This window comes from Muscardinus avellanarius (genome assembly GCF_963383645.1).
Source record: "Muscardinus avellanarius genome assembly, chromosome: 9".
Classification (NCBI taxonomy): domain Eukaryota; kingdom Metazoa; phylum Chordata; class Mammalia; order Rodentia; family Gliridae; genus Muscardinus; species Muscardinus avellanarius.
In genome coordinates this window covers 87,908,851-87,923,629 of record NC_137795.1, presented here as the reverse complement: position 1 = coordinate 87,923,629, position 14,779 = coordinate 87,908,851, and the positions used below count along the sequence as shown (strand labels likewise).

Genomic DNA, 14,779 nt, shown 5'->3' with positions numbered 1-14,779 from the left:
ATCCAGAAAGCTGAGGAATCTTAGACCTCTTGGTGCTTAAGACTCAGCCCATGTGCCAGTGATGAGGGCTCAACAAGCAGGCTTGCCAGATGCCCCGCAGAGAGGGGTGGGATCAAGGAGTCTGGAGATGGTGATGGAAAAGGGTTATTAAATTGATGCCACTCTATCGTACCTGCATCCGAGGTCTTAGCCGCGGATCAAGCCCCCCCCCCACTTGGTAGATAGAGAAAGGGGGTGCTCTGGGGGGAGTGGGAAAAGAATGACCTGGTTGCCACCTACACTAGCCTATCAAACGCCCCAGTCTCTTCTCGAAGCAGAGAATAGCAGCCAGATTGCTACGCAGTTGCTACGCAGTTTTTCTCGGGGAGTCCCAGGCAGAAAGGGGCTGGGGAAGCTCACTGGGCAGAGCCTCCCGCATTCCCTGCGCGCGGGGGAGAGAAAGGGAGCGACCCAGAGCCAAGGCTGCAGCCCCATGAATGAATGAACCGAGGCTAGCGCCGCGGGCTCTGGGAGTCCACCTCCATCCTTCTCAGGTTCAGTCCCCAGGCTCCCTGCACTAGGTCTTTCCTTCCACTGTTTCCCGCCCCCGCAGCCCTCATTAACAAAACTATCATTCCAAGCCCTAGTTAGAGCCCGGGAGAGGTGAGGGAGCCTGCGAGGGAGGGGGCGGGAAGCGCGGACCGACTCTGGGTCGGGTGGGTCCTCCGGCTCCGGGCGGCCCCGGCCTCCCGCCCCCGGGCCCCCGCCATCCTGCAGCTCCAAACTCCGAGTACGAGTCGGCAGCCCGGGCGGCGCGGCGCCCCGTCAGCACTCGGCGGGGGTGAGGATGACGCGGGCCGGGCGGGAGGCCGGCCAAATGCAGCAGCCCCGCCGCGGAGCGCCGCGCCCCGCGCTGCCCGGCGCCTGAGCCCCGGCCGGGCGGAGCGGAGCCCCGAGCCCCGAGCCCCGAGCCGCAGCGGCCCCCAGCGGCCCGCTCCCGCCGACCAAAATAGCAGCGAACGCCGCGACTCGCGGCCCGCGCCACGCTCGCCCGGCCGCTCGCTCGTCCGTCCGGAGGGGGCGGGGAGGCGGCGGGGCGCGGAGGGCGGCGGAGCCGGAGCCGAGCGGGAGCCCGAGCCCGAGCGGGAGCACGGCGCGGAGCGCGGCGCGGAGCCCTCGAGGGCGGCGGCGGGGGACGGCGTGGCTGCACCGGAGCCGCATCACGCTAATCTTCTCCCCAGAACAGTATGCGTCAGCAGTACATTCACGTTCTGACTGAAGGACAAAAGGATGAGAGAGCGGTCTGCGCGGCTGCCGCCTGCACCACCGCGAGCCCGGCGCGAGGAGGAGACGGCGGGCGCCGCGGCCGCTAGCCGCCCAGCACCATGCGCGCGGGCTCCGCAGCGCCCCCCGCAGCCGCGACCCCCGCTGCCCACGCCGCCCGCGGCCCGCGCGCCCGCTGAGGGCGCCGCGCTCCCCGCCCCGGGCCGCCCGCGCCGCCGCCCGGCCCCGGCCCCGCGCCCACGCCGCGGCCCCGCAGGGGCTGGACGGGCGGCCGCCCCGCGCGCCCGCAGCCGGCGGGCCGGAGCAGCCGGCCCCGCGCGCGGCCCCTTAACCCTTCCGAGGGGGGCGCGGAGAAAGGGGGTGTGTGTCTGGGGAGGGCGACGGCGCCGCCAACACCTCCTCCTAACTCTCGCAGCCCTGCGAGCTCGCGACTGCAACCCGCTGCCGCCGGCCCGCCGCGGGAGAGCACAGCGCAACGCCGCGGAGCAGCGCGGCCTGGGCGGCTGCGGGGCGCCCCCGCACCCCTGCCCGCGGCGGCCCGGGGCGCGGGCCGGGGGCGCCGGACGGAGGCACGCGCGGGCGATGAGGCGCCTGCCCCCGCGGCTGGAGCGAGCCGGCGCCGGGGTCCAAGGACAAAGCGGCGAAGCGCTGGTGGCGCCGCTCCTCGGGCGGAGGGGGGGGCATGCACCTGCATAGCCCGCCGGGCCTCGGCTCTCCCGGGCGCGCCTCAACTCCGCGGCTTCGCCGGCTCCGGATTTACTAGAAGCCATTTTGTCTCCCCCACCCCTTCCCTCCCCTCCCCTCCCCTCTGCCCTCCCCGCCCCCACCACTTCCCCCTTTGTTAATTAAAAACTAAGAAGTCGGAATGGGAACGAGGTGCCCGGCTCCCATGGAGAAAGCTTGAGGACACCACGCCAGTTCTTTCCTGCCTTCCTTCCGAGGTAGGTGACAGCGCTTTGGGTGGGGATGGTGGCAATGTGGGAGAGAAAGTCTTGGCTTTCGGAGGGCTGGCCTTGAGGGTGGGCTGGTGGATGAGGGGCCGCTCCGTAGTTTGGAAGGGGTTTCCTCGGCCGATCTGCTTGTCTCTCTAATCGCCCCCTCCCCACCTCCTTCTCCAGATGGAAAGAGGAGCTCCTAGCTCACTTAAGCCGGGGTAGGGCTGGTTCTCCTTTCCGAGCCAAAATCCCAGGCGATGGTGAATTATGAACGTGCCACACCATGAAGCTCTTGTGGCAGGTAACTGTGCACCACACCTGGAATGCCGTCCTGCTCCCCGTCGTCTACCTCACGGCGCAAGTGTGGATTGTGTGTGCAGCCATCGCTGCCGCTGCCTCGGCTGGGCCCCAGAACTGCCCCTCCGTCTGCTCGTGCAGTAACCAGTTCAGCAAGGTGGTGTGCACCCGCCGGGGCCTCTCTGAGGTCCCGCAGGGTATTCCCTCCAACACCCGGTACCTCAACCTCATGGAGAACAACATCCAGATGATCCAGGCCGACACCTTCCGACACCTCCACCACCTGGAAGTCCTGCAGCTGGGCAGGAACTCCATCCGGCAGATTGAGGTGGGGGCTTTCAACGGCCTGGCCAGTCTCAACACTCTGGAGCTGTTTGACAACTGGCTGACTGTCATCCCTAGTGGAGCCTTTGAGTACCTGTCCAAGCTGCGGGAGCTCTGGCTTAGAAACAACCCCATAGAGAGCATCCCCTCTTACGCCTTCAATCGAGTGCCCTCCCTCATGCGCCTGGACTTGGGGGAGCTCAAGAAACTGGAGTATATCTCTGAGGGGGCTTTTGAGGGGCTGTTCAACCTCAAGTATCTGAACTTGGGCATGTGCAACATTAAAGATATGCCCAACCTCACTCCCCTGGTGGGGCTGGAGGAGCTGGAGATGTCAGGGAACCACTTCCCTGAGATCAGGCCTGGCTCCTTCCATGGCCTGAGCTCCCTCAAGAAGCTGTGGGTCATGAACTCACAGGTGAGCCTGATTGAGCGGAATGCTTTTGATGGGCTGGCCTCACTGGTGGAACTCAACCTGGCCCACAATAACCTCTCCTCTTTGCCCCATGACCTCTTCACCCCACTGAGGTACCTTGTGGAGTTGCACCTACACCACAATCCTTGGAACTGTGATTGTGACATTCTGTGGCTCGCCTGGTGGCTTCGGGAGTACATACCCACCAATTCCACCTGCTGTGGCCGCTGTCATGCTCCCATGCACATGCGTGGCCGCTACCTGGTGGAGGTGGACCAGGCCTCCTTCCAGTGCTCTGCCCCCTTCATCATGGATGCACCGCGGGACCTCAATATCTCTGAGGGCCGGATGGCGGAACTTAAGTGTCGGACTCCCCCCATGTCCTCTGTGAAGTGGCTGCTGCCCAATGGGACAGTGCTCAGCCACGCCTCGCGCCACCCACGGATCTCCGTCCTAAACGACGGCACCTTGAACTTTTCCCACGTGCTCCTCTCAGACACTGGAGTGTACACATGCATGGTGACCAACGTGGCAGGCAACTCCAACGCTTCGGCCTACCTCAATGTGAGCACGGCCGAACTCAACACCTCCAACTACAGCTTCTTCACTACGGTAACAGTGGAGACCACGGAGATCTCACCTGAGGACACGACGCGAAAGTACAAGCCTGTTCCAACCACGTCCACGGGTTACCAGCCGGCATATACCACCTCTACCACGGTGCTCATTCAGACCACCCGTGTGCCCAAGCAGGGGCCAGTACCCCCAACAGACGCCACCGACAAGATGCAGACCAGCCTGGATGAAGTCATGAAGACCACCAAGATCATCATTGGCTGCTTTGTGGCAGTGACTCTACTAGCTGCTGCCATGTTGATTGTCTTCTATAAACTTCGAAAGCGGCACCAGCAGCGGAGTACAGTCACAGCCGCCCGGACAGTTGAGATCATCCAGGTGGATGAAGACATCCCAGCGGCGGCATCTGCATCAGCAACAGCAGCTCCATCCGGTGTATCAGGTGAGGGGGCAGTAGTGCTGCCCACAATTCATGACCATATTAACTACAACACCTACAAACCAGCACATGGGGCCCACTGGACAGAAAACAGCCTGGGGAACTCTCTGCACCCCACTGTCACCACTATCTCTGAACCTTATATAATTCAGACCCACACCAAGGACAAGGTACAGGAAACTCAAATATGACTCCCCCTCCCCCTAAAACTTATAAAATGCAATAGAATGCACACACACAGACACACACACACAAAAGACAGCAACTTTTGTACAGAGTGGGGAGAGACTTTTTCTTGTATATGCTTATATATTAAATCTATGGGCTGGTTAAAAAAGATTATATTAAAATTTAAAAACAAAAAATCAAAACAAAACTATTTTCTAACTTGTAAGTTCTATTTAAAGGGGAGGGAGGGAAATCTTGGGAATGTTGTGGGGTACCAACCACAAGTCAACTTGCTATCCTGCCAGGCAAGATTTCTGGTATGTGGTGGAAACTGCTGAGATACACTAAAACAACAACAAACACCCCTTCAGAGGTAGGGTACAAGCTGCTGAGGGGTAAGAGCGATAGACTGCATCTGTCATTTTTTTAGAAGATGCTTCATAGGATACAGGAATACCCATTTCTACAGACATCTTTCTTAAGCCGAGAGCTGTCTTTGCAGATTTATCTTATTTAAAAAAAAAAAAAAAGAAAAAGAAAATACAAAAAAAGCACCATGAATTTGTACTGTGTTGAAATGTTGAGAGGCAATAATTTTTTTTTCTTCAGAGGATTGGGGGAAGATAGATCTGTAAATGTGTTTTAAGTAGGAAAACCACCAAAATTCAAATGAATCCTTAAAGGGGCTGAGTCTTTTTCCATGTGTACAAGTCCTCTGGGTTTGTGCCCTGGGACACGAATGTGCCTTGCCTGACAGAGTGCTTTAGGATGGAGCTGAGAAGGAAGGGAGCTGGCGTAGCTCTCAGTCAAATGCTTTCACATTGCACCAGATTCCTGCAGTTGGGCTTAACCCACTCTGCAAGGCATGTGTCTATTCAGGGTTTCCCAGGAGGAGGAGGCCCCCGAAGGGGGTGCGGCACCAGGGGAGGGAGGGAGGGAAGGAGAGCAGCAGACGAAAGAATGATTCACAGGAGGCCATAAGTTAGCATTGTAGCGTGTCCACCTGTTGTTCCGGGTATCTGACAAATGATTGTAGACAATGATGGCATTTTATGATTTTTCAAAAAGGTCTTGTATTAAGGTGGAAAGGGAAGAGAGGCTGGGAGTGGGGAGCTTGGGGGAGTGGAAGCTTTTCTCACGCTTGGGATTTGGTGACTATTCTAAATGCTGATTCATTAGGGATTATTACAGCTGATGCCAACTGGTTGTGGTGATGGAGTGGGGGCAGAACATGAGTAGAGAAGAAAACTGGAGAGACAAAAAGGGCACAGGTTTACTTAAAGCAAAGAAGCCTTTCCCAACAGGATGCTTCACAGAAAAAAAAAAAAAAAAGCTGTGAAATCCAGTTACAACGAAAATGATACGCATGCATACAGGAGTGAGTTCTGCACCCAGCCCTGTTGAATGGGGCACCACAGGGGGAAGCTTCCCTCCCCCAGCCCTACTTCCAGAGGAGGTTTAAGAGAAAGGGTGGGGGGGGGAAGGCAGAGATCTCTGTTATTCCAGTCCATTTAATGATGTAACTTCTTTCAATTATTATTTTAGCTTTAAGAGAAAATAAAGGGATCAGATTTGAAAGGGGGTGGTAAGGGTGGGGGGAATGCCAACAAAAGAACACTGATTGTAATGTGAGAAAAGTGTATTTTTGTATTTTAATAAATATTGTTCAATTTTTAATTCAATGTCCCCAAAGGGTTAAATTGAATAAGACCATGAGCCTATAGATTCTTACGAGCACTGGCCAAATCATTTCTATTTAAAGAAAAGGTGGGGGGGGAGGGAAGAATTATAATGGGGGGAGACAAATGTTAATTTTTTTTAAGTATGGGAACATGTTAAAGTTGTCAACAACCTTTCCTTAGCTTAAATAAACGCACCCCAATTCTAGTGCACCTGCCACGAGCTAAGTGTGTTAGTCCCTGGCTTTGTTGGGGGTATAACCAAATTCCCCATGCCCTGGAAAAGCAGGGGAAATGGGTCAGCTTCAGCTCCTGGGTCCTAGCCAGAAGTTAAATGCCACCTCAGCAGAAGCTGCTGGTCAGGCAGCACCAGCTCTACTCAAGGACCCAGGGGGTCTGGATTTAAGAAGGCTGCAGTAATGTAGTTTGGCTGCAATTTCCCACAGGCGGTGTTGCTGTTCTCTGGGTGCTAAATAGTCAAATGTGTCTTAGTGGAGGTGGGGTCTGTCTCCTGAGCCTCACAGAGTAGTGACTTCAAGGGAGGCTCCATGAACTGGAAGCCTGCGTTTCTTCCGCGCTAGTATTTATACTAATGCAGGGAATCGGGACTGAGTGGGTGTGATCTCTCTGGCACTGAGGAGGGAAAGAGGCAGAAAGCACTTTGCAGCAGTTGACTAAGAATCTGCAAAGAAAGGGCCAATTCTTAATCTCCCTGGGGATACAGATCATTTTGGGGGATCAGTGTTTGTAGCTGCACACATTTAAAAACCTTTACTCTTTCACTCACGTTCTAAGGCACCAAAGATCCATTCTCTTGGCCTTTCCCTTACCACTCTACCCCTATCAGAGAGGAGAGAGAGAGGGAGGGGGGGGAGAGAGGAAGAGGGGGAGAGAGAGAGAGAGAGAGAGAGAGAGAGAGAGAGAGAGAGAGAGGTAGAGAGAGAGAGAGAGAGAGAGAGAGAGAGAGAGAGAGAGAGAGAGAGAGAGAGAGAATATGAATATGAGCACGAACGAGAACTGCAGTAGCAGACCAAAGGGTGGGACTTGGCTAGGACCAGTTAATAAAGCAAGAAATTACTTCCTTTCCTGGTGCCACATGACACAGCTCAGGCTGTTTAGAACGGTTTCCCGGGTATACATTTTGAGGCAATTGTGGAGGACATTGCTGCTTCAGAAAAAGATGATGGGGGAGCTAATTTCCTAACACCCTATCTTTTCTGACAGTTATCTGGTCAGACAATTATGCAGTAACTGCAATGACAAAGGGTTTGCAGGTAGACAAAGGTTTGAGGGGAGAGGTAGAGGGCATAAACAATCCTGGGGAGATTCCTAAGAACAAACATTTTCACATTCCTCTTGGGGACCAGTATATTCAGGTCTTGGGATCTGAGGGAGGCCAGCTCTGCAGAAGGAATCTCAGGGGATGGGGAAGAGAGAATATGCTTCCTAGGCACAGTATCCTTGGCACTGCAAGGGTGGTTCCTTTCCCCAACGGGTCTACCCTTTGGTTTGGCACTGTTTCAGCATTTGGAGCAGTAACTGTCTTTTGCCATAATGCTGGGTATATCCTCCTCTACAGCAGGCACTTGGGACGGCTTTTCAGAGAGGAGCCCTGTGAGCTCCTAAGTGCAGCCTTTAAGGCTGTTAGTGACTCAGCCTGGCCAAGCTGTAAGGTTGGTTACCTGGAAATGGAATGTGGGTTGGTTGTTCTTCATGGGGGTAGTTATAGCAACACATTAGAGGTAAAGACTCTGCAGTTGATTATATAGTTACAGAATTTTCATTATAGAATTTTTTTCCAAGGCTTTGAAAAATCATTTACTCTAATCCCTTCACATTTTATGGTCAAGGAAACTGAGCCCCAGAGAAACTGCTAAGGTCACACTGCTATTTAGTGAAAGAGATAGGACTAAACCCCAAGTCTCTTCACTCCCCAAAATGCATTTTCTCTCTTCAGCTCTTTTTGGTTATCAGAAATGTGTTTCTTTCCTTGCCTATGTGCAGTTAAAATGGGACCTCCTACAGAATTTCTGTATCTTCTTCCACTAAGAGCTGCTCACTCTACCACAACCAGCCCTACTGCCTTGCAAGGGTGACTAAAATTCTGATCACAGGGCCTCCACATGTGCTCACTTAGGGGCTGGATTCTCAGCATTGAACAACAGCTTTCTGCTTCTTAGGCTCCCAGGAAAACAGAAACTGCGGAATCCCAGAGGGTGACAGCTACGGGGGAGAGAGTGAAGTAGGTATGATGGTGTGTTTACAGTGAGAAAGATGGCTTGACCTCCTCCCAACCTCGGGCTGGAAATCTTTGACAAATAGATGTCCTAAAGCACCTTGCAAAGAATCACTCCATAGTGGAGTGGTTTCTGCTTATGTGGCTCAGTGAGTTTGGGAGAGGGGTGTTCCTTAATCCCTCTCCTTTACTGCATCTACCCAGCTTTAGGTAGATGAATGCCATGCCATAGTTGCCACTTCCATAATCTCCAGGGCTTCTGATCAGCCTTCAGTGTTATGCTGTATCCTACTATCGATGAAGGTAGACAGGCTAGTTTCTAAGGCCTAGAGACATTAGCGTTATCATGGCTATTTAACATGTATTGAGGCCAGCAACTTGCTGGGTGGAATGAAGTGCAGAAAGTCCCTGCAAGACAATTCCTGTTGTTGGCAGGGAAGAGAGCCAGAGTGCATGGCCTCTGGATTCCTTCAGTGGTGATGACTGGAGATGAGGTGAGGGCTAAGTGGGCCCTACTTACTCCAGAATTCTACGTCACAATTAAGGCACCACCAGTTCACTGCAACAGCACAGCAAGGGCTTAAAATTAAAGAGAAAGAAGAGAACATTTATATCCAAACATATGTCTGATTTTATCTCCTCCGCTGGCACTCAGCACTCCATGCCATCAGCTAATGCAGGCACTGTTCACGCCATTTCTAAATCCTGCCTCAGCTAAACTGCAAGGGAGCTTTCAGCTCAAAGCAACTCTCTTGGTTTCCATCCATTTAGAAAGCACCCTTACCCCATGCAGGGGGAAAATGGTTTGGGCAGTGAATTAATGTTGTTTTCATCTTTACTTTAAATTAAAATGAAGTAAATTACTTCTTGGAGTGGAGCTAAGGACTTCAGACAGTAGATCAGTTAAATGTGTAGAGAAGAAACAATGTAGTATCGTGCTTGCAAGCACAGACTTGAGCCAGTCTTCCTGGGTTGAATCCTAGATCTGTCAATTACTAGCTCTGTGACTTTGAGCAAATACTGTTTCTTCATGTGTGAAATGAGACAGTATTGGTATCTATCTCACTACGTCACAGAATCTTGTTGGAATTTAAATTTTATTTTATATCTCTATCTCACACTTAGCCCAGTGCCTGACATTGTTTAGTAAATGCTGTATCGTTGGTAATTACACAGTATGTATAAGCATACATACCAAGAGATCAGCCCTTATTACCACTTCTAGAACCTTGCCCACATCCAGAGAGAGGATGCTCAACAAGCAGAGAGGAAGAATGGTTTAGAAGTCAGGGGCAGTGTCATGTACGAGGACAAGCATGGTGGGAAAGACAACTGTATTTCCTTGGAAAGCCCTATCTTGTGCTCTGATCCCTAGAGCCAGCTCTGCCAGCTGGCCTGAGGCACTACCGTAGTCAAGGAATAGTTACTATTTCTTGTGGTGAGCCCGAGGAAGGTAAAGGTGCTCTGCTGCAAGTTCCACACAGGCTCAGGGCATCCTGGGAAACCTTGGTCCTTGACAAGAAGGCAAGCTTCTTAGAGTCTTCACACCTGTGTTTGGTTCTCTATCAGGGTGAACCACAGCAGTATTATTCAGAAGATGATCAGCCAGGTGTGGTGGCACACACCTGTAATTCCAATATTTGGGAGGCTGAGTCAGGAGGATTGCAGGTTTGAAGTCAGTCATAGCAATTCAGCAAGGCCCTCAGCAACTTAGCAAGACTCTGTTTCAGAATAATAAATAGAATAGGGTTGAGGGTGTAGCTCAGAAGTAGAATGTCACTGGGCTCAATTCCCCCTCCCCCCACAAAGTAATAAAAATCCTCCTGGACTACAAAACTAGGGGTGGGGAGCAGAAGGAACCAGGAGGGAGAAAGTTGTCGGCGTTGGGGCTTCCAAGCAGGACAGGAGGGTTTGACCTGAACACGTGAGAGAAGAGCGTGGCTATGTGGCAGATACATAGACAAGGGTCTGCAATGCAGTGAAGGAGGACAGCCAGAGATTCCTCTTGCCTTAGCAAGCAAGAGGCTGGCTGGACCCTAGATGGCAGAGGACTGTTAGTGTGAAATTGATGGCATGGAACGGAGGAGCAGAAAAGCAGGGAGATCAACTTTCCGAGAGAAGCTGAAGAAAGAATGCAATTTGCTTCCCTAATGAGAGGCTAGAATTAGATTTGAGGATGATCACAGGTTTTATCCTCTGGTACTTGCCAACTTTGCTGTCAATACTTGGGCCAAACTACCTACCCACAGCAGCCCTGCTCCCTCTCCTGGACATGTCCACTGCTTGGGGAAGAAATCGAGCTCTTAGAGTAGTAGTCTAATCCTGACCATGGCAGCTCACTAGGTCTGCTCTGACCCCATCCTCTCAATCCTATTAAGGCCCAGCTATGGGGGAAGAGCATAGGGTGCAGCTCAGTGTTTCTCCACAGAAGGAGTGTCAGTCCAGAGGGAAGGGTTATATAAATTGTGTTTTCCTATAGAAATAATGATGACTATGAGTTCAGTGCACACGGACCCTTGCAGTGAGTCAGATTAGGCTTAGGCCTGTGGGGTATCCTGGGAGAAGCTGTCCTGTCAAAGCAAGTTAGTGCTTGAGAGGACGGCATCCCTTCTCTAAGAAGAGTGTGGAACCTGCAGTGGGGAGCACTGAGATGAGAGCTACTCTAATACTAGGTGTGATGGACTGACCTGTACAGAGCCTTTCGAGTTCCTTCATTCTCAGCACCAAGAACAATACAAGAGCAGTGACTGAGGTTTAGATCAATTACAAATGCCAAAGAACAGTCCTCGATCCACTTGTTTCTTTCATGCCACCTACCTTTTATATCACTACTAATACAAAAATAATCTTATCAGGTTTCCTCTCATAATCCTCATTTGAGTCCCTTCATCTGCCATGACAGGACCTAGGACACGCGGTCTGAGCCTCCCCTCTTTCTTGCTTCTAACAGTGTATGCACTATTTCCTCTCCAAGCAGCTCCCTAATCTGTAGTCTCTCTTACGGTTCCTTTAAGGTCTCAGCCCTGGTTTCCCTGTGTCTGAGCTGGTGCTGATTTAGTCACTAGATAAGTCACTCTACCTGCTCAGTGAGTCAGCAAGGGGCATGAGCAGCGCTTCCACACACTAACTGTTCCTTGGGCAAAGTTTGTTTTCCTGGCCTCAGGCTACTTCTTCCCAGTCTTCAAGGCCTGGCTTCCTTCCTTTACCTACCCACTCATCCAGGTTCATTAAGACCATTCAGACAGCTGCTCCCACTTGGATTTGCCCCTGTCAGCGAACTGAATGAGTTATAGGCAGCTCTCCACAGAGGCAATTTCAGCCAAGAACCAAAAGTGCCCAGGATCCTGCCGCCCTGTTTGGAGGAATGTTTAGTGCATCCCTTACAACAGCCCAGAAATGGAGCCGAGGCCTCAGATACCAACCAAGGCCTGTTCTGCAGCCTCCCAGCCACAGTGGTTACAAGTTATAATCTATTACCACTGCAAGAAGACTTAATTTCTGGACTTAAAGGAAGTCGGATAATACTTTATCCTATTAGCGTCTGCCTGTGTGAATTGACAATGGCTTCCTTCTGACATGACAGCATATTCTTCCAATTCATCTCTTTAAGGCTGGGGAAGGGGGAATCTGGAGTACGAAAGGAGGGAGAGGGGAAAAAAGACTAAAGGGACTGCTGAAGGAACCATGTAAAGAAAGATTATTACTCCTTTAAGAAAAGAGAAGAGAGGACTCAGAGGGACAGGGCAAGACGGAGTGACCTCAGAGCACGTTTGATTTCCTTTTCTTGTATGACGGAATTGATTATATGGACTAGATGTGTTGTGTGTATGTGTGGCAGAAATAGGTTCTGACACACAGAAGTATGAATACAGGAAGACTATGGTGCTGGCCCATCCCATGCTCTCCCTGTTTCCATCCACTGTGCCCGCTGGTAGTTTTCCTTTTCCTCAATCCCTCTTCCTGCTCCTTGTTCAAGTCCACATCAACTCTGACTACTGAAATCATGTCAGCTGAGGGCACCTTCACTTCATGGGTGTGTTACCAAGGCTGGCTGACCGCAGACTGGTAATGGATACCAAGTGTGGGTTTATGGCTTCTAACTTCAGGAATGTGGACACAGCCAAGAACAACTTCCAAGTTAATTCAGAAAATCTCATTGGGCCACCTCATTTTATTTATGAGGAAAATGAAGCCCCAGGAGATAGGCAATGCCTAATACAGCTAGTGAATGCAGATACCTGGTCTCTGGGTTCTCAGCTCAGCACTATTAAGACTAGCAGGACCACCATGGTATGCAATTCCAGGGGGTAGCATTTCCAGAAATCGCTAAGTGGTTAGTACCCCCCTGGAGCCTGTAATCCCTAACAGGTCCCTTCTGAGATGGGAGGGGAAGCCCATTCCCACCATTACTTTATTTGTGCTTAATGCCCTGAGACAGATGGTGCCTAGTCATGATTTCATTTTAAGAGCTAGAACTGCTGGGTGTGGTGGCACGAGTTTGTAATCCCCGCACTTGGGAGGCTGAGACAGGAGGATCATGCAGGTTCGAAGCCAGCCTCAGCTACTTAGCGAGGCTCTCAGCAACTTAGTGAGACCCTGTTTCCAAATAAAAGTGAAATAGGTCTAGGAGTGTAGCCTGGAGGTAGAAAGCCCCTGGGTTCCACCCCCAATACACACACACACACACACACACACACACACACACACACACACACTAATCAGTCAACTTTTACTTTCTCTTCAGCCTTAAGTGTCCTAGGGCACCTGGGTTCTCATGGCATCCCCAATAGCCAGTTGATCAGAAGGGACATTTACTGCTTAAGCAGCCTTCTTCTCTACATGAGTGCAGGGCAGTAAGGTAAAGAGCATCCACCTCTGTGCAGGGAGACTTAGCGAAGCTCAATCAGGCTAGAGGTCTGTTCAAGGTCAGGAAGACCACCGGACATACAGAAGCGTGCAGCCATGCTTCCACCTCCCCTGCCTTCCCTGGCGTTGTGTAAGCAAGGGGACCCTCTGAGGGAATGCTCAGGACAGCTCATGCTGACTCGGGGACCTACTTGGAAACAGGGGGCAGGAAGCTAGTAAACAGTCTCCCTCCCATCTCAACAAATCCTCTCCTGGGAAATGGAGTGGCCCTGGCTATAATTTTATCACATAGATTTAATTAGAATGTGCCTCCTTCATGATGTTTTCAAGTGAAGTCCCAATAGAAACATTCTAAAAGAACAGCCGCTTTCAGCAAAGGATCTCTTAACCAAGTTAATTTAGCAGACATTTGCTGTCTTGGATTGGGTGGAGTTACCTCTCTTTTTAACTTCAAAGCTGTGAAAAGGGAGGTGGGGAATGCAAGGAAATAAAGAGGAGGGCGGGGGCTTCAAGCAAATGAGTTTCCATCTATTAAAGAGCGGTAATTTCTGCTAGCTCCCCTGGAGACCCGTCCCCTCCAATAATGGCCTGACTCTAATGATTCCCACTCCTAAGCAACAGCCTCTGTTATGTTGGTGTTGAGACGAACTGTGCCAGAGAATTCCCCTTTTCTCAGAGGAACTGCTATCATTACACTGGAGAGATTAGCCAGCCAGGAGGATGTGCTCTTGGTGGGGAGACAGACAGATAACCAAAGAGAATGCTCTCTCTGGCAGGCTTGCTGCAGCTCACCTAGGATGGAGAAGGCTGGGGATGAGAGGGCAGGGATAGGAAGAAAGGATTCCCCATCATGGGCAGGCCAGTAGACCAGGGGGAGTTGGCCAAAGAAAAGCCTAGGTTCTTCCTGGTAAACTCAATGCCAGAGAAGTGTTGGCTGGCTGGATGGCAGGGGAAGGTCTTTGGGGTGTGGGTGTAGGCATCCTGCAGAAAGACTGATAAGCATTTGGTATATAAAACAGAAATAAGTTCACTGAAAGCAACGACAATTATTTTCAGGTCCTTAAATGTTAGTAATTCCCAGGACAGATGCACAGGGATGTGGAGTCTGGGTTATAGCTATTCCTGGGATTGTGGAGTCAGTGGAGGATGGGGGTCTTAATTAATTCTGCCCTCTCAGAGCATCCTAACATGCTGAAAATGGTGGTGAAAGTCAAGAGTGGTTCTAGTTACTGCTGAAGCTGCTGCCAGCAAGTCTTGAGTAGGGGGTGAGGAGTCCCCTTATTTTGCCCCCAGTGGTTTCCCTTTGATGGAGACGGACTGCTTCCAGAGGCTGCCTTACCAGATGTGCCAGCGCACACCATGGCCAGGGAGCCTGCAGTGCAGACAGATGCCCTGGGCCGTATTCAGAATGGTGAGACCCTTTATGGTACTCCGGCTTGGCTCTGGGGCTGTGCCAGAGCGGCAGGGTAATGCTCCTCAGCCAGATTCATTTCCCCCAAAACCTCTTCAAAGATGTGGGCCATGGAGGGAGGCAAATTTAATTAAATTACTGTGTCGTGGACTGCCCTTCCTGGGCAAGGG

The 14,779-nt window shown here is 51.7% G+C and overlaps 2 protein-coding genes across 2 annotated transcripts in view; one reads left to right on the top strand and one right to left on the bottom strand.

The window, feature by feature from the left end:
- SND1 (staphylococcal nuclease and tudor domain containing 1) overlaps positions 1-14,779 on the bottom strand; it is a gene marked incomplete at its 3' end in the record, with an annotated part of 461,155 nt that overhangs the window by 55,936 nt on the left and 390,440 nt on the right. The window lies entirely within an intron of this gene.
- Positions 2,482-4,440, top strand: LRRC4 (leucine rich repeat containing 4; the record flags this gene model as incomplete). Its single annotated transcript, XM_080702016.1, has 1 exon — positions 2,482-4,440. The coding sequence occupies one exon, from the start codon at positions 2,482-2,484 to the stop codon at positions 4,438-4,440; it is 1,959 nt and encodes a 652-aa protein (XP_080558142.1).